At 44.9% G+C, this 23,772-nt stretch overlaps 1 protein-coding gene across 1 annotated transcript in view; it reads left to right on the top strand.

The window, feature by feature from the left end:
- The first annotated feature begins 11,996 nt into the window (after window positions 1-11,996).
- The window catches only part of LOC121276856 (SH2 domain-containing adapter protein B-like), a 414,259-nt gene continuing 402,483 nt past the window's right edge, over window positions 11,997-23,772 (top strand). The window contains exon 1 of the mRNA XM_041185426.1: window positions 11,997-12,680. Coding sequence (XP_041041360.1) covers window positions 12,216-12,680 — 465 coding nt within the window. The 5' untranslated portion in view covers window positions 11,997-12,215. The remainder of the gene's footprint in view (window positions 12,681-23,772) is intronic.

Below are 23,772 nucleotides of genomic sequence, written 5' to 3'. Positions count from 1 at the left end.
AGGTGAATCCCAGGAAGGGTTGAAATATAAGCTGGTTTAAGGTGGTGGTGGTGGTGGTGGTGGTGGTGGTGGTGTGGGGTGGGGGGGGTGGGGGGTGGGAGGTGGCGTTGGGTGGGGGGAGAGGAGAGAAGCGCAGGGGGGTGTGGTGTGGTTGTAGGCAAAAGCAGTGATAGAAGCAGATCATCAAAAGATGTCACAGACGGCAAAACAAAAGCACACACAGGTGTCGAAGTTGGTGATATTATCTAAACGAATGTGCTAATTAAGAATGGATGGTAGGGCACTCAAGGTATAGCTCTAGTGGGGGTGGGGGGAGCATAAAAGATTTAAAAATATTTAAAAATAATGGAAATAGGAGGGAAAAAGAAAAATCGATATAATTTATTGGAAAAAAAACAAAAGGAAGGGGGAAAAAACAGAAGGGGGGTGGGGATGGAGGAGGGAGGTCAAGACCTAAAGTTGTTGAATTCAATATTCAGTCCGGAAGGCTGTAAAGTGCCTAGTCAGAAGATGAGGTGTTGTTCCTCCAGTTTGCGTTGGGCTTCACTGGAACAATGCAGCAAGCCAAGGACAGACATGTGGGCAAGAGAGCAGGGTGGAGTGTTGAAATGGCAAGTGACAGGGAGGTTTGGGTCATTCTTGCGGACAGACCGCAGGTGTTCTGCAAAGCGGTCGCCCAGTTTACGTTTGGTCTCTCCAATGTAGAGGAGACCGCATTGGGAGCAACGAATGCAGTAGACTAAGGTGGGGGAAATGCAAGTGAAATGTTGCTTCACTTGAAAGGAATGTTTGGGCCCTTGGACGGTGAGGAGAGAGGAAGTGAAAGGGCAGGTGTTACATCTTTTGCGTGGGCATGGGGTGGTGCCATAGGTGGGGGTTGGGGAGTAGGGAGTGATGGAGGAGTGGACCAGGGTGTCCCGGAGGGAACGATCCCTACGGAATGCCGACAGTGGGGGTGAAGGGAAGATGTGTTTGGTAGTGGCATCATGCTGGAGTTGGCGGAAATGGCGGAGGATGATCCTATGAATGCGGAGGCTGGTGGGGTGATAAGTGAGGACAAGGGGGACCCTATCATGTTTCTGGGAGCGAGGAGAAGGCGTGAGGGCGGATGCGCGGGAGATGGGCCGGACACGGTTGAGGGCCCTGTCAACGACCGTGAGTGGAAAACCTCGGTTAAGGAAGAAGGAAGACATGTCAGAGGAACTGTTTTTGAAGGTAGCATCATCGGAACAGATGCGACGGAGGCAAAGGAACTGAGAGAATGGGATGGAGTCCTTAGAGGAAGTGGGGTGTGAGGAGCTGTAGTCGAGGTAGCTGTGGGAGTCGGTAGGCTTGTAATGGATATTGGTGGACAGTCTATTACCAGAGATTGAGACAGCGAGGTCAAGGAAGGGAAGGGAAGTGTCAGAGATGGACCACGTGAAAATGATGGAGGGGTGGAGATTGGAAGCAAAATTAATAAGTTTTTCCAAGTCCCGACGAGAGCACGAAGCAGCACCGAAGTAATCATCGATGTACCGGAGAAAGAGTTGTGGAAGGGGGCTGGAGTAGGACTGGAACAAGGAATGTTCCACATACCCCATAAAGAGACAGGCATAGCTGGGGCCCATGCGGATACCCATAGCCACACCTTTTATTTGGAGGAAGTGAGAGGAGTTGAAGGAGAAATTGTTCAGTGTGAGAACAAGTTCAGCCAGACGGAGGAGAGTAGTGGTGGATGGGGATTGTTCGGGCCTCTGTTCGAGGAAGAAGCTAAGGGCCCTCAGACCATCCTGGTGGGGGATGGAGGTGTAGATGGATTGGATGTCCATGGTGAAGAGGAAGCGGTTGGGGCCAGGGAACTGGAAATTGTTGATGTGACGTAAGGTGTCAGAGTAATCACGGATGTAGGTGGGAAGGGACTGGACAAGGGGAGAGAGAAGGGAGTCAAGATAACGAGAAATGAGTTCTGTGGGGCAGGAGCAAGCTGACACGATCGGTCTACTGGGAAAGTTCTGTTTATGGATTTTGGGTAAGAGGTAGAAGCGGGCCGTCCAAGGTTGGGCGACTATCAGGTTGGAAGCTGTGGGAGGAAGATCCCCAGAGGAGATGAGATCAGTTCTGTCGAAGGGTCATGAGGACTCGAAACGTCAACTCTGTTCTTCTCCGCCGATCCTGCCAGACCTGCTGAGTTTTTCCAGGTAATTCTGTTTTTGTTTTGGATTTCTAGCATCCGCAGTTTTTTGTTTTTATCTCTGTGTTCAATTGACTGCCACTGCTCTTCAAGAAATGCCTACCTCCTTGAAGAAGTTCTGTTCGTTTCTGCGACAAGATTTCCGTATCTCTCTTTTGCCTTGTTCACCTTCATTGCTTTCCATTTCTCTCCTGGTGCTTGACAAGGTGTTCACTAAAACCCGCTTTCACAGCCATATCTCCTTTCTCAGTGACTGTCTCCGTCTCCAAATTACCCCATGTGGATTTCAACTGAAATTCCAGCCCTCATGTTTTGAACCCACCCAGGATTACAGGTATTTCCGGGACATAAAACATTTCTCGGATTGCTGTTGCCGTCGCATCCTGAGATCCACACTCAGTGCCATGCGCCGCCATATGAACACACTCGACCTCTCCCTCCAGCAGCACCGCCGTACCCTTTTTCAAAGCTGCGCGTGCCCCCAGTTTCATTTTATTCTTCGGCTCATCCGACGCCTCAACAAGAAACTTTTTCTCTTTCTCTCAAGTGCTAAGGAACGCAAGCTCCAACAACACCCATCTAGGACCATCCACTCCTGCCTGTCCCTCCGTCCCCACCCCATCTTCCAATCCCAGCCCCAGCCGTGTATTCACTATACCCCCTGACCTTCCCCTCTCCGATGCTGAACGTTCAGTGCTCAGCAAAGGACTTAGTTTCATATCCCTACGCCCTCACCTTAATGAATTTCGGGCTCGGCACGATGCTGAACTCTTCTTCCGCCGTCTTCATCTCCGGGCTCACTTCTTTGGGCAGGAGTCCTCTCCCCGTTCAATGGATCCTTTCACCCACCTCCAATATTCTCCCTCCACCTGGACCCCTCCCTCTGGATTCTTACCTTCTCTTGATCTTTTCATTGAGAACTGTCGGCGCGACATTTGTCATCTCAATTTCTCTGCTCCTCTCACCCATTCTAATCTCTCTCTCGCTGAACTTACTGCACTCCATTCACTCAGGTCCAACCCTGACATCGTCATCAAACCCGCTGACAAGGGGGTGCTGTTGTTGTCTGGCGCACTGACCTCTACCTCGCGGAGGCTGAGCGTCAACTCACAGACACTTCCTCCTACCTCTCCCTGGACCATGACCCACCACTGAACATCAAGCCATTGTTTCCAGGACTGTCACTGACCTCATCTCCTCTGGGGATCTTCCTCCCACAGCTTCCAACCTGATAGTCGCCCAACCTCGGACGGCCCGCTTCTACCTCTTACCCAAAATCCATAAACAGAACTGTCCCGGTAGACCGATCGTGTCAGCTTGCTCCTGCCCCACAGAACTCATTTCTCGTTATCTTGACTCCCTTCTCTCTCCCCTTGTCCAGTCCCTTCCCACCTACATCTGTGATTCCTCTGACACCTTACGTCACATCAACAATTTCCAGTTCCCTGGCCCCAACTGCTTCCACTTCACCATGGACATCCAATCCATCTACACCTCCATCCCCCACCAGGATGGTCTGAGGGCCCTTAGCTTCTTCCTCAAACAGAGGCCCGAACAATCCCCATCCACCACTACTCTCCTCCGTCTGGCTGAACTTGTTCTCACACTGAACAATTTCTCCTTCAACTCCTCTCACTTCCTCCAAATAAAAGGTGTGGCTATGGGTACCCGCATGGGCCCCAGCTATGCCTGTCTCTTTATGGGGTACGTGGAACATTCCTTGTTCCAGTCCTACTCCGGCCCCCTTCCACAACTCTTTCTCCGGTACATCGATGATTACTTCGGTGCCGCTTCGTGCTCTCGTCGGGACTTGGAAAAATTTATTAATTTTGCTTCCAATCTCCACCCCTCCATCATTTTCACGTGGTCCATCTCTGACACTTCCCTTCCCTTCCTTGACCTCGCTGTCTCAATCTCTGGTGATAGACTGTCCACCAATATCCATTACAAGCCTACCGACTCCCACAGCTACCTCAACTACAGCTCCTCACACCCCACTTCCTCTAAGGACGCCATCCCATTCTCTCAGTTCCTTTGCCTCCGTCGCATCTGTTCCGATGATGCTACCTTCAAAAACAGTTCCTCTGACATGTCCTCCTTCTTCCTTAACCGAGGTTTTCCACCCACGGTCGTTGACAGGGCCCTCAACCGTGTCCGGCCCATCTCCCGCACATCTGCCCTCACGCCTTCTCCTCCCTCCCAGAAATATGATAGGGTCCCCCTTGTCCTCACTTATCACCCCACCAGCCTCCGCATTCAAAGGATCATCCTCCACCATTTCCGCCAACTCCAGCATGATGCCACTACCAAACACATCTTCCCTTCACCCCCACTGTCGGCATTCCGTAGGGATCGTTCCCTCCGGGACACCCTGGTCCACTCCTCCATCACTCCCTACTCCCCAACCCCCACCTATGGCACCACCCCATGCCCACGCAAAAGATGTAACACCTGCCCTTTCACTTCCTCTCTCCTCACCTTCCAAGGGCCCAAACACTCCTTTCAAGTGAAGCAACATTTCACTTGCATTTCCCCCACCTTAGTCTACTGCATTCGTTGCTCCCAATGCGGTCTCCTCTACATTGGAGAGACCAAACGTAAACTGGGCGACCGCTTTGCAGAACACCTGCGGTCTGTCTGCAAGAATGACCCAAACCTCCCTGTCACTTGCCATTTCAACACTCCACCCTGCTCTCTTGCCCACATGTCTGTCCTTGGCTTGCTGCATTGTTCCAGTGAAGCCCAACGCAAACTGGAGGAACAACACCTCATCTTCCGACTAGGCACGTTACAGCCTTCCGGACTGAATATTGAATTCAACAACTTTAGGTCTTGACCTCCCTCCTCCATCCCCACCCCCCTTCTGTTTCTTCTCCCTTCCTTTTGTTTTTTTTCCAATAAATTATATCGATTTTTCTTTTTCCCTCCTATTTCCATTATTTTTAAATATTTTTAAATCTTTTATGCTCCCCCCACCCCCACTCGAGCTCTACCTTGAGTGCCCTACCATCCATTCTTAATTAGCACATTCGTTTAGATAATATCACCAACTTCGACACCTATGTATTCTTTTGTTCTGCCGTCTGTGACATCTTTTGATGATCTGCTTCTATCACTGCTTTTGCCTACAACCACACCACACCCCCCTCCACCTCTCTCCTCTCCCCCCACCCAACACCACCGCCCCCCCCCCACGCCCCCCCCACCACCACCACCACCACCTTAAACCAGCTTATATTTCAACCCTTCCTGGGATTCACCTAGTTCTGTCGAAGGGTCATGAGGACTCGAAACGTCAACTCTTTTCTTCTCCGCCGATGCTGCCAGACCTGCTGAGTTTTTCCAGGTAATTCTGTTTTTGTTTTAGATAGATTCTTGTTAGGCATGGGCATCAAAGGTTATTGGGAGTAGATGGGAATGTGGAACTTGAAACACAAACATATCAGCCATGACCTTATTTCTTTTTTATTCATTTATGGGATGTGGGCGTTGCTGACTCAGCCAACATTTATTGCCCAACCCTAATTTCCCTAGAGAAGGTGGTGGTGAGCTTCCTTCTTGAACTGCTGCAGTCCATGTGGTGCAGGTACACCCACAGTGTTGTTAGGGAGGGAGTTCCAGGATTTTGACCCAGCAACAGTGAAGGAACAGCGATATATTTCGAAGTCAGGATGGTGAGTGGCTTGGAGGGTAACTTCCAGGTGCTGGTGTTCCCGTGTATCTGCTGCCCTTCTAGATGTCCTTCTAGATGGTAGTGGTCGTGTGTTTGGAAGGTGCTGCCTAAGGAGCCTTGGTGAGTTTGTGCAGTGCATCTTGCAGATGGTATACACTGTTGCTATTATGCATCGGTGGTGGAGGGAAAGGGGCCAAATGGCCTACTTCTGCTCCTATTTTATATGTTCGTGTGTACTCACCAGCTTGTGACTCTGAATCTAATCGCAAACGCATACCCACCGATATGTGAGTATCTGTGCTGGTGGAGTGTGCCAGAGAATGATGTGATGGTGCACCCTCTGAGCATTTCTCCTCATCCTCAGGGGTGTACTGTTGCCCCCCAGTGTCTGCGACTGATTGTTCTTTGGAATTGCTGAGACCTGCATGTGAGAACACAAACATTAGGTGGAGGGGCAGGTGGTATTGAGGAGGCGGGGAGGCTGCAGAAGGATTTAGACAGTTTAGGAGAATGGGCAAAGAAGTGGCAGATGAAATACAACGTGGGGAAGTGTGAGGTCATGCAGTTTGGTAGGAAGAATAGAGGCATAGACTATTTTCTAAATGGCGAGAGAATTCAGAAATCTGGAGTGCAAAGGGACTTGGGAGTCCTAGTCCAGGATTCTCTTAAGATTGAGCTCGTTTGCAGGTTACCTGCATTCTCTGCAACTTCAATTTCTCCATTTCTTCAGTTTCAGCAAACGCGGTTCTCTGTATCTATCAATCTCGCAATTTCGAGCAACAACACATATTGAAGCATTTTCTCTATAAGCAGATATAACATATTCGTACTCTTTGCAAAATCTCCTATCTTCATCAAATTCTATCTTTGTATCATCTGCTCGTTCACTGATTGTACAACTTTCTTCAATTCAATCACTTTCTACATCTCCAATAATTTTTAATGTTGAACTACACAAATAGAACGATTTCTAACAAACTACTCATTTTTCAATGTTCTTTGTTTAATTATGCCTTCAATATCTGCATTCTTATCTTTTTCAACAGAATTGCTTTCTACGTCAAGCAGAAGTACTCAGTTTCTTGTAATTCATCAAATTCTGCAGATTCCCACATCTCTACGTAATCTGCACAAACAATTTCTCCATATCCCTCAATTTAAACAAACCTGGTTAACTTGCAGGTTGAGTCGGTAGTTAGGAAGGCAAATGCAATATTGATATTTATTTCGAGAATATAAAAGCACGGATGTGCTGCTGAGGCTTTATAAGGCTCTGGTCAGACCAAATTTAGAATATTGTGAGCAATTTTGGGCCCCATATCTCAGGAAGGATGTGCTGGCCCTGGAGAGGGTCCAGAGGAGGTTCACGAGAACGATCCCAGGAATGAAAGGCTTAACATATGAGGAACGTTTGAGGACTCTGGGTCTATACTCGATGGAATTTAGAAGGATGAGGGGGATCTGATTGAAACTTACAGAATACTGAAAGGGCTGGACAGAGTGGACGTGGGGAAGATGTTTCCATTAGTAGGAGAGACTAGGACCCAAGGGCACAGCCTCAGAGTAAAGGGAAGACCTTTTAGAACAGAGATGAGGAGAAACTTCTTTAGCCAGAGAGTGGTGAATCAATGGAATTCATTGCCACAGAAGTCTGTGGAGGACAGGTCATTGAGTGTATTTAATATCGAGATAGATAGGTTCTTGATTGGTAAGGGGATCAAAGGAGAAGGCAGGAGAATGGGGTTGAGAAACTTATCAGCCATGATTGAATGGTGAAGCAGACTTGATGGGTCAAATGGCCTAATTTCTGCTCCTATGTCTTATGGTCTTATGGTTTTATTGAGAGCTTAAGAGCTTCATATTTCCTCGTCTTAACAATGCTTGATCGAGGGCTCCATATGAACAGTGGTGAACATATGAGCACTATGTCTCCCCACTTTCTTGGTTGATACTCCTATCCCCGCAACTGCAATCTTGCAGCAAGCTTGTGAGCAAGCCTGTTCCAAGGCCTCTCCTCTACTGGCAGCAGAGTACGAATATCTGGGATGCATCCACCAGTCTTGGCCCATTCCTTGTTATTGTGGGTCCATTTTTTTGCAAGCCGATTAGCTTTCCCACAAAGTCGAGTACAACATTTTTGTGGGTGGCATCCCTTTATACATGGTTGGGCCTCCCAAATGCCTCCTCCATAGGTCCTCTCTCAAAGGATATGGTGAGTGTTACCTCGGCTGTCATGGAGATACCACGTATCAGAAGGGATATGTTGCTGCCACATCCCCTTCTCACCTCCCGGGTGGTCTCTTCATCCCCATCTAGCATGCTATCACATGCTACGTGGGGAGGGGGTGACAACCCCAAAATATGCAAGCCCCGAAAAGGAGACCTCATCCTGCTGAATGGAAGGAGGCCATTAACCCATTTGCAACACTGCACCCAGGTTTTGGATTCATCAAATGGCTACTGATCTCCTCTTCCATCTCTGTTCAGGATTGTTTGGTCTCTTCTTGCCTTCCCTTGGAAAGAGGACTTTCCACCTTACCCTTGCAGCCTGGAGGAGAACCTGTAAGGAGGAACCTCTAAACCATAGGACCACCCAGTTTATTTCTTCTGATATGTTGGCAGCAGCCTCCTGCCTATTCCCACTTCTGTAACATCAGTCAACTTGACACACTTGTCTCAGCCTTAGTTACCTTTAGACTTCTGCTATACCAATCCATGTCTGGCTGGTCCCCCACATTCTACCCTCTGTAAACTTGAGGTCATCCAAAGCTCTGCTGTTATCCTTCTTTTGAAACCACTCCAAGGCCTCGCCCCTTCCTATCTCTGTAATCTCCTCCAGACTCACAACCGTCTGAGAGCTCTGTACTCATGTAATTCTGGTTTCTATTGTATCCTGATTTTAATCATTCCACCAATGGTGACCTTCAGTTGTCTCAGCTCCTGAAGCTCTTGAGTACACCCTCTACACTGCTCTGCCTCTCTACCCTAACTTCTTCCTTCAAGTTATTTCTTAAAACCTACCTTACGTCACTTATAATGTTTTATAATGCTCCTTGAAGCACCTTGGGAAATTTTATTACATTAAGAGGTGCTAGATAAACATTAGTTGTTATTATTATTAGAAGTTAAAAAGCTGGTGCATTTGATTGTGATTGAATTGCTTGTTAGCATGAGTAGGCATGATGGGCCAAATGTTCTCTTCCGTGCTGTAAATTTCTTTAATGTCTATGATTCTATATTTTATGTTTAAATAGTTTTTGGGGAATTAGAAGGTGTAAAGACATGAAATATTCCAAATCTGTTGAGTTTTATTTCTTTTCAATTAACATTACTTGTGAAAATGGAACTTTGGTTTGTCTCTCATACTAAAAGAATATTTGTCCGTAGGTCTACTAAAGATTTCCCCGCTTATCAAAAACTGGCTACAAAAAAACTGTGAAGCATATTGGAATTAAGGTATTTAAGCACCAGTGAATCTTTGTCACCCCTATTTATTAAACACTGGATAATATGCAGGAGCTAAATAGAAACAAGTGCCTGCAAGTACTTAACCTAAAATGCATAGAGTCGCAGCAGAAATGCTAAATAATCATGGGGCAAAAGGAGGGGAGGAAATAAATACAATAACTATCACTAGAGAAAAAGTACTAGGGAAACTAATGGGGCTAAAGCCCAATAAGTCCCCTGGACCCGATGGGTTGCATCCTAGGATATTAAAGGAAGTAGCTGCAGAGACAGTAGATGCACTGGTAGTAATCTTCCAAGAGTCCTTAGATCCTGGAAAAGTTCCAGAGGATTGGAAAACTGCCAATGTAACACCCTTATTCAAAAAGGGAGGGAGACAAAAAAAAAAGACAGGCCAGTTAGCTTAATATCTGTCATTGGGAAAATGTTGGAGTCTATTATAAAGGATGCAATAGCAGAGCATTTAGAAATGCATAATCTAATCAAGCAGAGTCAGCATGGCTTCATGAAAGGGAAACATGCTTGACAAGCTTATTAGAATTCTTTGAAAAGGTAACAAGCAGGATAGATAAAGGGGAACCAGTAGATGTAATATATTTGGATTTCCAAAAAGCGTTTGATAAGGTAACACACATAAGGCTACTTAATAACATAAGAGCCCATGGTGTTGGGGGTAGTATATTAGCATGGATAGAGGATTGGCTGACTAATAGACAACAGAGAGTTGGGATAAGGGGGGGGGGGGGGCGCATTTTTAGGATGGGAACCTGTAACTGGTGGAGTGCCACAGGAATCAGTGCTGGGGCCACAATTATTTACAATATATATTAATGACTTGGATGAGGGAAATGAATGTACTATCGCCAAGTTTGCGGATGACGCAAAAATAGGTGGAAAGGCAAGTGATGAGAATGACACAAAGAGTGTATAGAGGGATATAGACAGGTTAAGTGAATGGGCAAACATGTGGCAGATGGAATAAAATGCAGGAAAGTGAGGTTTGGCAGGAAGAATAGAGGAGCTGAATATTATTTAAATGGAGAAAGATTGAAGAAAGCTGCAGCACAGAGGGATTGGGGGGGTTCTCGTACATGAATCCCAAAAAGCTAGCATACAAGTTCAGCAGTTAATAGGGGAGGCAAATAGAATGTTGGCCTTTATTTCAAAGGGAATGGAGTATAAAAATAGGGAAGTCTTGCTAAGACTATACTAGGCACCTATTGAACAGTTTTGGTCCCCTTGTCTAAGGAAAGATATACTGGCATTGGAGGCAGTCCAGCAAAGGTTCACTAGGTTGATCCCAGGTATGGAGGGATTTTCTTATGAGGAGAGGTTGGGCCTGTACCATTGGAGTTTAGAAGAATGAGAGGTGATCTTATTGAAACATATAAGATTCTCAGGGGGAGCTTGACAGGGTAGATGCTGAGAGGTTGTTTTCCCTTGTGGGAGAGTCTGGGACCAGAGGGCATAATCTCAGGGTAAGAGGGCACCCGTTTAAAACAGAGATGAGGAGGAATTTCTTCCCTCAGAGGGTAGTTAATGTGTGGAATTCTTTACTGCAGAGGGCTGTAGAGGCTGGGTTGTTAAGCATATTCATGGCTGAGATAAGACAGATTTTTAATCAGTAAGGGGATCGAGGGTTATGGGGAAAAGGCAGGAAAGTGGAGTTGAGGATTATCAGATCAGCCATGATCTCATTGGATGGCAGAGCAGACTCGATGGGCTGAATGGCCTGCTTCTGCTCCTACATCTTATGGTCTTATAGGGCATGTCCCCTTTTTAAGGGGGATGTACCTGGTAAATATTTAAAGGTCTGGTCTTTAAATGAATGAGTGTGGGTTAGTGAATGGATGAGTGAATGGGTGGGTGAGGTGGGTAGTTGGGTGAGTGGGTTAGTGAGTGAGTGGGTAGTCATGTGGGTGGGTGAGGTGGGTAGTCAAGTTGGGGGTAGTTGGTTGATTGGGGGATTAGTCGAGTTGGGTCAAGGGTTGTCAGTGGTTAGTTGGTTGGTTGGGGGTTAGTGGAGTGATTGGGGGTTTAGTCAAGTCAGGTTGGGGGCAGTCCGGTGGGGGGGATAGTTGGGTCTGGTTGGGGAGTGTGGGTTAGTTTGGGTGGTAGTTGGGTTGGTTTGGATGGTAGTTGGGGGTTGTGATGGAGGTTTCAGTTGTCGAGTTACCCAGCTGTTAGATCAGGTTTTAAACTGACTAACATTTTCCTGGTAAGTTGCGTGCACCTCGCCCAAGTTTCCACCTTGAATTCAGGGTCAGAGATATTCACGCAGGATCACAGGCAGAAGGGAATCAGCCCATCGGCAATGCCTAAGTATGTCCACGCGTCAGGACTAACACGGGATCTTCCATTGTTAGTCCGGTCTGTGAACATCTGGACACAGGAAGATTTGGATCAAAGTTTACCTCCCGCAATGGAAGAAAATGTTACAGTTATTCGGACAAAATAGTCCGATATGATTCATTCGTTCATCCGCCTCGCATCATGATTCACCTACACTTCTAAGTATCGCTGCAAACAACATAGCAAATTATTATTATGTGAACTTGTGAGTGAGTTAAAATCGCCCTCCGCAGCCAGTCTGAGTGCGGACAGGACAGCCGCCCCACCCTTTACCTGAACAGGCAGCCTCGGCGCTGATTGGGTGACGACAGGAAATGAGAGAAAATCTCAGCCGATTCGCACCTGGGGAGAGAGGGGAAAGGAACCGTACGGGGGGCGTGGTGGTGCAGGGCAGCAGAGCAGAGTGGCCCGGTGGAGGGCGCACAGCGGTAAAGTTGGGCAATGAGTGAGTGAAAGGCCCCGGGACTGTCTGGCAGGACAGCAGCTGCCAGGACTGGAGAAGGAAGGTTTGTTCCACGGATAAAGTCACCAGGGACTTTTAAAGTAGTGAAGATGGCGAAGTGGCTGAGAGAGTACTTCAATTTGTGGAATCACAAGACAAGGAATCCCCCCCAGCCACCCAAACCGGACTACAGCAAGAAGAAACCGAACAGCGAGTCGGCCTGTCAGGAGAGCGATTTAATGAGAGCCTACCGGCTGCAAAAAGAAAAGGACTTTGAAGATCCTTACAACAATGGGCCGGGCTCAAGCCTCCGCCGGCTGAGAGCCATGTGTCAGGAGCACCCAGAGGACGACAAAAGCGCCGAGAAACGGCTCATGATACACGCGAACCCGCTCTTGTACAGGAGCTGCAGCGAGAGGAAAGCGGGCTCCTCGCCCAGCTCCAAATATACCTCGCCAAAACACAGACTGATCAGAGTAGATAGCACCCCTGTTGGACATAACAACATCACCTGGAGCCTGAGCACTAACTCCGAGACTCTGCACAAATCCGATGAGAACAACTTCAAGGAGACAGTAAGTAGATACTTCACAGTCTATTCGGTGCTTTTTTGAAAACTAAGATTTGTTTAATTGTTTTTGCACCACTTTTCCCCTTAATGTCAGTACATGTCGAAATTTTGAAATAATTGGAAAATGAGAATGCAACAAAAATTCAGACTTCAGTTACTACTACTGTGGCATAGCCATTGTATGATTTGCTGTAAATCCTTTAAGAACCGATGAATCACGTTTAAACTATTTTATCTGGCAGGTGTGAACGACTTTTGCGCCAGTTGCCCTGGTCCCCTCCCACTCGATGTTTCCCTGAACAAATATTTAAAACTTAAGAGTGATTCACATAAGTGCCTTGAGTAACAAACGCTAAGTGGAAGTACAGTACAGGCTGCTGCCATAATAGGAATGCTAAGGTGCAGAATTACCACCTCAAGTTAGAAGGAAGTTGTAGCTATTCAAGATTTTATACACATTTGGCAACAGAGGTGCAGGTTTCTGGCAGCAGGAATTGATTAGTTAGTTTTGATTGGCGCTGAAGAATTTCGGATGAACTCGGAACTCTACTTTCCGCCTGACGCTTGTTGTTTGACGCATCCCACGGTAGTAATCCAGCTACGTATTTAATGAATGACACTAACCCCGACAACTTGAACTGTTATAAAAGCTTGGCTTAAATAGCCAAGTAGTGCTGGGTTTGTAACCCCTAGATCAAGAGTTCAAATCCCACAGTAGCAAACTATGAAACAATGTAATTTCATCTGAAACAGATGGAAACGGGTTTGTACTCGAAAGAGTTACAAAATAATTGTAAATAATTATTAAACCTAAACTTGAACTGTTATAACATTTCCTAAAGTACACAAATCATTGGATAGTGAACAGCAGCTGGCAAGTTATGGCGACGGGAGTGGTGGCGATCGGTTATGGGAAGGAGGCAATAACGTGAAGGGGTTGATGGGAGAGAGGAATGTGGGACTGAGACTAAACGCTCTACTGGGGGAAGGTGGGGAAGCAAAGGAGGCCCGAGTCAGTACAGCAGAGATCACATGCAGCAACAGAAGTCTGAGTGCTATAGGCTAGGAGTGACAAGGCTATGGAGTGTTAAAAATATGTTGCTCTTGTGAGCGCTAAGATTTTGCTAACTAAAATCTGGAAGGAAAATTCTGTTTACAACATATGTAGTTTATTTTCTGAAGAGCTCTGTACTGTTGCTATTACATTTTAAGCAGAAACGGCTGCTTAATTTGATGGCAATCCAAAACATCAAGGGTGCCAGTATTTCCAGAGAACTTTGTTTCTTGAAACTTTTTTAAGCAAACAGATGGGCAGTAGCATTAAAATACACAGTGGTGGTGCTTCTGCTCTTGAATGGTTGTGTTTTTCTTATTCATTGACAGGATGTGGGTGTCACTGGCTGGGCCTGTCCCAAATTGCCTTTGAGAAAGTGGCAGCAAAGTGCCATGTGGTAGCTGTAGTCCATGTGGTGTAAGAACACCCACAGTGCTGTTAGGGGGAGTTTCAGGATTTTGACCCCACAACAGTGCAGGACTGGTGATATATTTCCAAGTCAGGATGGTGAGTGACTTGGAGGGGAGCTTCCAGGTGATGGTGTTGCCATTATCAGCTGCCCTTGTCCTTCTAGATGGCAGCGGTAGTGGGTTTGGAAGGTGCTGTCTGAGGAGCCTTGGTGAGTTTGTCTTGTAGATGATACAAACTGCTGCCACTGTGCATCGGTGGTAGAGGGAGTGAATAGTTGTGGATGGGGTGCCAATCAAGTGCGCTGCTTTGTCCTGCATGGTGTCAAGCTTCTTAAGTGTTGTGGGAGCTGCACTCACCCAGGCAACAATCCTTTACACTCCTGACTTGTTTCTCGTAGATGGGGAGTCAGGAGGTGAGTTACTTACCACAGGGTTCCTAGCCTGACCTCTTGTAGCCACAGTATTTATATGGCTAGTCCAATTCAGTTTCTGGTCAATGGTAGCCTTCAGGATGTTGATAGAGGGGGATTCAGTGATGGTAATGACATTGAATGTCAAGGGGCGATGGTTAGATTCTCTCTTGTTGGAGGTGGTCATTACCTGGCACTCGTGTGGTGTGAATGTTACTTGTCACTTGTCAGCCCAAGCCTGGATATTGTCCAGGTCTTGCTGCATTTAGACATGGACTGCTTCAGTATCTGAGGAGTCACGAATTGTACTAAATATGTGCATTCATCAGTGAACATCTCCATTTCTGATCTTATGATGGCAGGAAGATATTGATGAAGCAGCTGAAGATGGTTGGGCTGAGGATGCTGCCTTGAGGAGCTCCTGCAGTGATGTCCTGATCTCAGATGTTTGATCTCCAAGAAGCAAACTATCTTCCTTTGTGTTAGGTATGACTCCAACCAGTGGAGAGTTTTCCCTCCTGATTCCCATTGATTCCAGTTTTGCTAGGGCTCCTTGATGCCACACTCAGTCAAATGCAGCCTTGATGTCAAGGGCCGTCACTCTCACCTCACCTCGGGAGTTCTGCTCTTTTGTCCATGTTTGAACCAAGGCTGTAATGAGGCCAGGAACTGAGATGCCTGGGCAGAACGCAAACTGGGTGTCAGTGAGCATGTTATTGCTAAGCCTGATAGCACTGTTGGTGACCCTTTCCAATACTTTACTGATGATCGAGAGTAGACTGATGGGGCGATAATTGGCTAGGTTAGATTTGTCCTTTTTGTGTACAGGACATACCTGGACAATTTTACATAGCTGGGTAGATGCCAGTGTTGTAGCTGAACTGGCACAGCTTGGCTAGGGGTGCGACAAGTTCTGGAATACAAGTCTTCAGTACTATTGCCAGAATATTATCATGCCCCATAGCCTTTGCACTATCCAGCAACTTCAGCAGTTTCTTGATATCACGTGGAGTGAATCAAATTGGCTGAAGAACTGGGATCTGCGATGCTGGGGACCTCTGGAGGAGGCTGAGATGGATCATCCACTCGACACTTCTGGGTGAAGATTGTAGCAAATGCTTCAGCTTTATGTTTTGCACTGACGTGCGGGGTTCCCCCATCACTGAGGATGGGGATATTTGTGGAGTTGCCTCCTCCAGTGAGTTGTTTAATTGTCCACCACCATTCACAACTGGACGTGGCAGAACTGCAGAGCTTCCAGATTTGTGTCATCAGGTTAAGATGGGAAACACAAGTTCCTGGCAATTGTGAAGTTAAAAGAATGTTCTTGTAATGTCATTCTGATTGGGTTCACACCATGGCTCAATTTGTTTTTAATTGAGGGGAATCCCCATAGGGAGCTCCAGAGCAAGACTGGGCCACTTTAACTTCTGGGCCGCATTTGAATATTCTGACACTACAACCCATCCAAAACCATTGGGACTGACATCAGGGTCAGTGGGCAGGAGTTGAAAATTGATTTAGGAGTTTTAGGAGTCTGGGGTCCCAAAGGAATGGGCCTCTGGATAATTCTAGCACTGGATAAGGGCTTTGGCACTCATGCTAATCCGTAGAGGGAGCAGCAAGTCTTGGGAGGCTTGAGGACTCCTTGCAGGAAGCACTTGTGCTCCACCTGGCTCACAAGGAATCCTCACTAAATGAACGCTAATTTTGCATGGGTCTCCTCCCATAGTATTGCAGACAATGTGGCCATCCCATTAACTTCATGTTAAATCAGGTTGCATCAATAACTTCATTGGGACCAGTGGTATGGTGGGAGGTTTTGAGGTGCAGGAGCTCTAAGAAAATGTGTTGGCCATATCATTTCTCAATCTCCTGTTACATTGCATTCAATTGTATTAACCATTTTAGCCCCCAAACGTTACTAAAACTATGCTTTTTAAGTGAAAAATATCAGTGCCAGTAGGCAATTTATTTCGAACTATGTGGTATTTAGAAACATAAGTCTTTAGCATGGGCAGAATTTCATTATGCGACAGTTTAATTATTTAATTCAATCCTATTAAAAACATGAATTACAGAAGACTTTGGTTACTTCTGACTGGGGAATGGTATATGTATGGAGGGATCACTGCTTATCTTGATTTATATTTATAACCTTGACCTGGGTGTACAGGGCAAAATGTCAGAATTTGAAGATGATGCAATACTTGGAAGTATTGTGAACTGTGAGGAGGATAGTGTTAGAATTCAAAAGGATATAGACATGCTGGTGGAATGGGCAGACACATGGCAGATGAAATTTAATGTAGAGAAATGTGAAGTGATACATTTTGATCAGGAGAACGAGGAGAGGTGACATAAAATAAAGGGTACATATTTGAAGGAAATGCGGGATCAGAGGGACCTGGGTATATATGTGCATAAATCATTGAAGGTGGCAGGACAGATTGAGAAAGCAGTTAATAAATTATACTGAATCTTGCATCTCATACATCGGGCCACAGAATACAAAAGCAAGTAAGTTGTGTCCTTCATTAAACACTGGTTCAGCCTCAACTGAAGAATGTGAAGGTTTTAGAAAGGATGCAGAAAAGATTTATGAGAATGGTTCAGAGGATGAAAACTTCAGTCACTTGGATAGATTGGCGAAGCTGGGGCTGTTCTTGTCGGAGAAGAGAAGGCTGAGATTTGTTAAATATGTTCAAAATCATGAGTTTGGAGAGCGTAAATGGGGAGAAACTGTTCCCATCAGCAGAAGGTTGCGAACCCTAAGATGATTAACAAAAGAACCGGAGGCGACATGAGGAAAGACCTCTATGTAACAAGTGGTTTGGGTCTTGAATGCACTGCCTGAACATGTGGTGGAGCCAGATTCCATTGTGGTTTTCAAAAGGGAACTGGATAATTAAATGAAGAGAGAAGATTTTAATGGGCAACAGGGTAAAGGCCGAGGAGTGGATCTAGCTGAGTTGTTGTTGCAGAGAGTGGACACAAAGACAATGTATTAAATGGCCTCCTTCTATGCTGTAACCATTCAATGATTCTAGGATAGATACATTCAAGGAAGTTGTTAAATGCATGAGGAAGAAAGAAGGTTACCCTGACTGTGATCAATAAGGGTGGGATGAGCCTTGTGTGAAATATAAACACCAACATAAATGAGGTAGGCCAAATGACCCGGTTCTGTGCTATAAATTCCATGGAGCCACTAAATTTAAACTTTTCTCCATCAACCTCACCTCTAGTTGTGTTTTAAGCCTCGGAGATATGGAGAGATGACACAAAGGAGCTTTATTTTCAATGCTTTTAAAATATCTACAGCACGAGCTTCCAGCTTACTTTTAGTTCCTGTTTCTCTGTAACCACACACTGGCTTGACTAATAGCATGCAGAGAAGAGTCAATAGGCATACACAAACAAACACCAAACAGTTGACTGCTACAGTAAGATTGAGAAGAAAAACAATCCTTTTATTAAAACACTAAGATGCTCAAATTATCATGACTACCACTTTACAGTTCCCCTCCTCCTGGCCCTTTATTGTTAAGTGGACGATGAGTGATATGATGAAGCATTTAGAGTATCAGCGGTTTGTTAATAGAACGGGATTAACCACAGTCCATTGTCTCATGGATCTCCTCAGTCAGCTGTATCTTAACACTGACAAACAGAAAATATCATCAACTAACTGATTTTAGTAAAGCTTTTGACTGTGTCGATCACAGTATCACAATCAGCTTTCTCCTTCAATTAGGAGTGAGCCTGTCATGTGTAGACTGGCTCTTGGACTTTCTCAACAGTGGACAACAAATGTGTTTGATATGAATTGAGTACCTTCCAGTTGGAAGTTGGATAACGGTAAATGCCAAAGTCCCACAAGGAACCAAATTCTTGTGTTTTTAGTCATCATAAACAATGTCTCCATTACCACCACGCCTGTTCATTGCTATAAATATGCGAATAAACTGACCCTCTTGGAGTATTGTAATCAAGACAACACATCTCACATGTAAGGAGGAATCGCTTCTCTGAGTGAATGGGCAATGGTGAATCATGAGACTGACCACCCTCTCATCAACTTAAGCAATACTGAAATTGTGTGACAAGTGTGAATTAGACTATTAGGAATCTACAATCTAAATGATTTCAAATGGGATTACCAAGTGCCTGAAATGCTTAAGAGAGCAAATGGTATGTCATATGCCAAGCCTTCTCAAGCATCACAATTTATCTCAAACTGGATCTATTCTCTGCCTTTAGTAATTCAATAAGACCTATTGTTAAAACGCAGCGCCTATTTGGAATGCTGGACTCACCAAAGAGCATGTGAACAAGCTCAAAAGTATTCTGAAATAAACAATGAAACTGATCCTTGGTAATGTGTACCAAAGCGCCATTGACATATCAAACAACTCAATGTGTTCTCTTGCCTAAAGGTGGACAAAGCCCTGCCTGGACTTTGTTAGATTTGAATCCCACTTCCCATTGCCACAACTGAAGTAAATGTGTGATGCAATTAAGGAAGAAAGACACCATTCCACAAATAAGATATAGAATGAATAGAACATGAGACAGCCCAATCCCCTACTTTCTAAAACTCATAATTAAATTCTCAATCATTGGGCTTTAACAAAATGCAGAGTGTCTTTCATTTCTATTCTGTAAATTAAGGAGACCTGTATTTTGCAACAGATGGTAAATTATTTGTTAAAATGATCATAATTGTGCAATCCATTTATTATTTACTTTTATTTTAATGATTGTCTATAACTATGTCATGAATTATGGTTACTTGTTTTATTTGTATTGTCATCGCCATTCAGCACTTGCTGCCATGATAATTTTTCAATGAGACAAACCAAAACCCACCCACCTACTCCCCTCTTTGGAAAGCTTATTGCTTTGAGGTGCCATGGTCTGCATTTCGGCTACCCTTTTGACAATATTTATTCTTATTCTCACAGGTTCCTTTAATTATAGTCACATCCGTGAGGCATAGGTTAGGTCAATTACAGGTTGGGTTCTGGCCATAGTAGGCCTCAATAAATAAAGCTGACTGTAACCATACTCTTGGAAGGAGGCTGGACAGGTTGAGAAAACGCATGCAAAAATATATGGGAACCTGGGATTTATAATTAGGGGGTAGAGAGTCCAATAGCAACAAAATTACAGTATACCTGTGTAAGACACTGGCTCGACCACAACTGGAGTTGTGTCCAGTTTTGGATGCCACGTTTTAGGAAGGATGTGAAGGTATTGCAGAGGGTGCAGCAAAGATTTATGATAATGGTTCTAGAGACGAAGAACTTTAGTTACTTAGATTGCTTGGAGAAACTTGAACACTTCTCCTTGGAGAAGAGATTAAAAGATCTGACAGAGGTGTTCAAAATCATGACGGGTCAAAACTCGGTACATATAGAGAAAAAATTTCCCCTTGCTGGAAAGATCAAGAACTAGAGATTTAAGGTGATTGGCAAGAGAAGCAACGATGGCATGAGGAGAAACCTTTTTTTGCACAGTGAGTGGTTAGGATCTGATATGGATTTGAGTGTGGTGGCAGCAGATTCAATTGTTGCTTTCAAAAGGGATTGGAATCATTATCTCGAGAGGGAAAAGTTCCTTCGCCGTCTCTGGGTCAAAATCCTGGAGCTCCCTTCCTAACAGCACTGTGGGTGCACCTACACCACAGGGACTGCAGCAGTTCAAGAAGGCAGCTCACCACCACCTTAAGGGCAACTAGGGATGGGCAACAAATGCTAGCCCAGGCAGTGAAGCCCATATCCAGTGAATGAATAAAAAAACAAGTTGCCATGCTATGGAGGAAAGGTGGGGCAGTAACACTAGGTGATTTGCAGAAAGCCAGCACAAACATGATGGGGTGAATGGCTTCCTGTGCTGTAACCATTTTATGATTCTCTGATTATTGTGAGAATAGAGAAATTGTAGCAGATCAATAGTAAAATGAAAGCAAGATAAATCCAAAAAAATGACATCATAGTGTAGCATGAGGAGCTGCGAAACCCAGGCAAGTTGTGTTTAATTTACGAAGCACATTTAAAATTGGTAAGTTGGTTCATTAAAATAAATTGTTAAATAAGTAAATAGTAATTTATTATTTAGAGATGTCTTTTTAGATTGGGAAATTGTAAATGCAACTCCATTATTTAGGAAAGGAGAGAGAGGGAAGAAAAAAAAAGCAGGAAATTCTAGACCTGATAGTCTAATACCTGTTGTATGAAAGTTGTTTGCATCTATAATTAAGAACAAAGTGACTAAGCACTGAGAACATAGGATCATAGATGGTAACAGCACAGAAGAAAACTCTTTTGCCCATTGTGTCCACGCCTGATCTCCCTAAGAAATACTCAGCTTGCCACCTCTTCCCTTCCTCTTCCCCATAGCTCTGCAATTTTTTTCTTTTTAGGTAATTATCCAATTCCCTTTTTAAAGCCTCGATTTGAATCTGCCTCGTCCTCATCCTCGGGCAGTGCGTTCCAGATTCAAACCACTGGCTGCGCAAAGAAGTTTTTCCTCATGTTGCCTCTGGTTCTTCTACCGATCAATTTAAATTGGTGTCCTCTGGTTTTGAACACTTCAGCTAATGGGAACAGTTTCTCCCTATCTACTCTGTTGAGGCCTTCATGATCCCCTGTCAACAATCTAAGGAGAACAACCTCAGCTTTGCTAACCTACCCCCGTAATTGAAGTGTCTAATCCTCGGAGCCATTCTGGTGAATAGTTTCTAAACCCCCTCTAAAACCTTTATGTCCTTCCTAAAGTGGGGTACCCAAAATTAGCACACTGCTCCAGTTGAGACTGAACAATGGTTTATCATGGTTTATTATAACTTTTCGCATTTTTGTACTCTGTATCTTTATTTGAAAAACTCAGGATCATTTATGGCTTTTTAACTACAAAAATCAATGGATCAGAGAGAGTCAGAATGAATTTGCCAAAGGTAAGTCATATTTAGCAAACTTATTTGAATTTTTTCGAGGACATCACTAACATGGTAGATAAAGGAGACCCTCCGGACATAATTTACGTAGTCTTCCAGAAGGCATTCGATAAGGTGTTACGCAGTTAGTTAAAGCTCAAGTCCATGGAATTGAAGGCAAACTATTGACTGTCTTAGAAGATGGTTAGGTGGTAGAAAAAAGATGTACTCCAATTGCGAGTAAGTGGCTAGTGGTGGCCCAGTAGGACCTGGCCTCAACTATGCACTATGAATTAAATTAGTTATGCACTAATGAGTTAAATAACATAATACCATACTTCCAAGTTTGTCTATATCATTATGTATGACACAAAGACTGGGGACATCGTAACTTGCATTTACGCACACCTTTCCAGAATCACAATGTAGGGAGAGGCGGTGGTGCAGTGGTAATGTCACTGGACTAGTAACTGTTGCTCTGGGCACACAGGTTCAAATGACACAATGGCAGCTGGTGGAATTTAAATTCAATTAATAAATCTGGAATTAATCTCAGTAATAGTGACCGTGAAACCATTGTTGATTGTCGTAAAAACTCATTTGGTTCAATAATATCCTTTTGGGAAGAAAATCTGCCATCCTCACTCAGTCTGGCCTACATGTGAGTCCAGAACCGTAGCAATGTGGTTGACTGGTAAATGCCCTCTGAAATGGATTAGCAAGCCCCTCAGTTGTATCAAACTGCCACAAAGTCTAAAATGAATGAAATTGGTTGGACCACCTGGCATTGACCTAGGCACTGGAACCAACAGTGGGAAACCCAGCCCTGTCAACCCTACAATCGAATGCCTGGCTAGCTAAGTCGGTAAAGCAATAGGGTCTCAATCTCAGGCTCATGGGTGTGAGCCCCACTTTGGGTGCGATTGTTTAAAATCTTACAGGAATTATTTTTTGCCAGGCCTGGTTGGGGGGTTGAGTTGGGGGGAGAGTTGAGAACCAGAGGGGACAATCTCAAAATAAGGGGCAAGCCATTTGGGACTGAGGTGAGGAACTTTTTCACACAGAGGGTGGTGAATCTTTGGAATCCTCTGCCCTAGAGGGCTGTGGAAGTTCAGTTATTGAGTATGTTCAAGATTGAGATTGATGGATTTGTACATATTTTTAAAAATTCAAGGGATATGGGGTTAGTGCAGGAAAATGGTGTTGAAATAGAAGATCAGCCATGATCTTGTTGAATGGTGGAGTAGGCTCAAAGGGCTGAATGGCCTACCTCTGCTCCTATTTTTTATGTTCCTATGCAAAGCCCTCCTTACTAACACCTGGGGGCTTGTGCCAAAAATGGGAGAGCTGCCGAGAGCCTGATGTTGACTTACTCACGGAACCATATCTTACAGGGTCCTAGACACCATCTTCATGCTTGGGTATGTCCTGCTCCACCAGCACAGTGGCATATCAGCAGGTGGGAGTTGCCCTGGGAGTCCTCAGCATTGACTCCAGATCACATGAATTCTCATGACCTCAGGTCAAATGTGAACAAGGAAACCTGCTGTTGATTACCACTTACCACCCCCTCTCAGTTGATGAATCAGTACCCTTTCATATTGAGCATCAGTTGGAAGAAGCACTGAGGGTGGAAATGGGCAGGGGACTTCAATGTCCATCATCAAGATTGACTCAGTAGCGCTACTACTGATTGAGCTGGCCAAGTCCTAAAGGACACAGCTGCTAGACTGGGTCTGTGGTAGGTAGTGAGGGAACCAGCAAGAGGAGAAAATGTACATAACCTCATTCCTCACTAATCTACCTGTCACAGATGCATACGTCCACTAGAAATGAGTAATAAATGCTGTCCCATCCAGCAAAGCCCACATCCTGTAAATGAATTTAAAAAAATATAAAACAAAAACAGAATTACCTGGAAAAACTCAGCAGGTCTGGCAGCATCGGCGGAGAAGAAAAGAGTTGACGTTTCGAGTCCTCATGACCCTTCGACAGAACGCAAGTTCTTTTCTTTTCTTCTTTTCTTTTCTTCTCCGCCGATGCCGCCAGACCTGCTGAGTTTTTCCAGGTAATTCTGTTTTTGTTTTGGATTTCCAGCATCCGCAGTTTTTTTGTTTTTAAAAAAATATATACTGCAAAGTCCTTTTGGAGACACAGTCCTACCTTCACAATGAGGATACACTCCATCATGATGTGTGGCACTACCACTGTGCTAAATGGGATAGATTTTGAACAGATTTAGCAACTCGAAACTGGGCATCCATGATGTGCTGTGAACCATC

Source organism: Carcharodon carcharias, chromosome 4 (assembly GCF_017639515.1).
Source record: "Carcharodon carcharias isolate sCarCar2 chromosome 4, sCarCar2.pri, whole genome shotgun sequence".
Lineage (NCBI taxonomy): Eukaryota > Metazoa > Chordata > Chondrichthyes > Lamniformes > Lamnidae > Carcharodon > Carcharodon carcharias.
The sequence above is the reverse complement of the archived record's forward strand: the minus strand, read 5'-3'. Positions and strand labels throughout refer to the sequence as shown.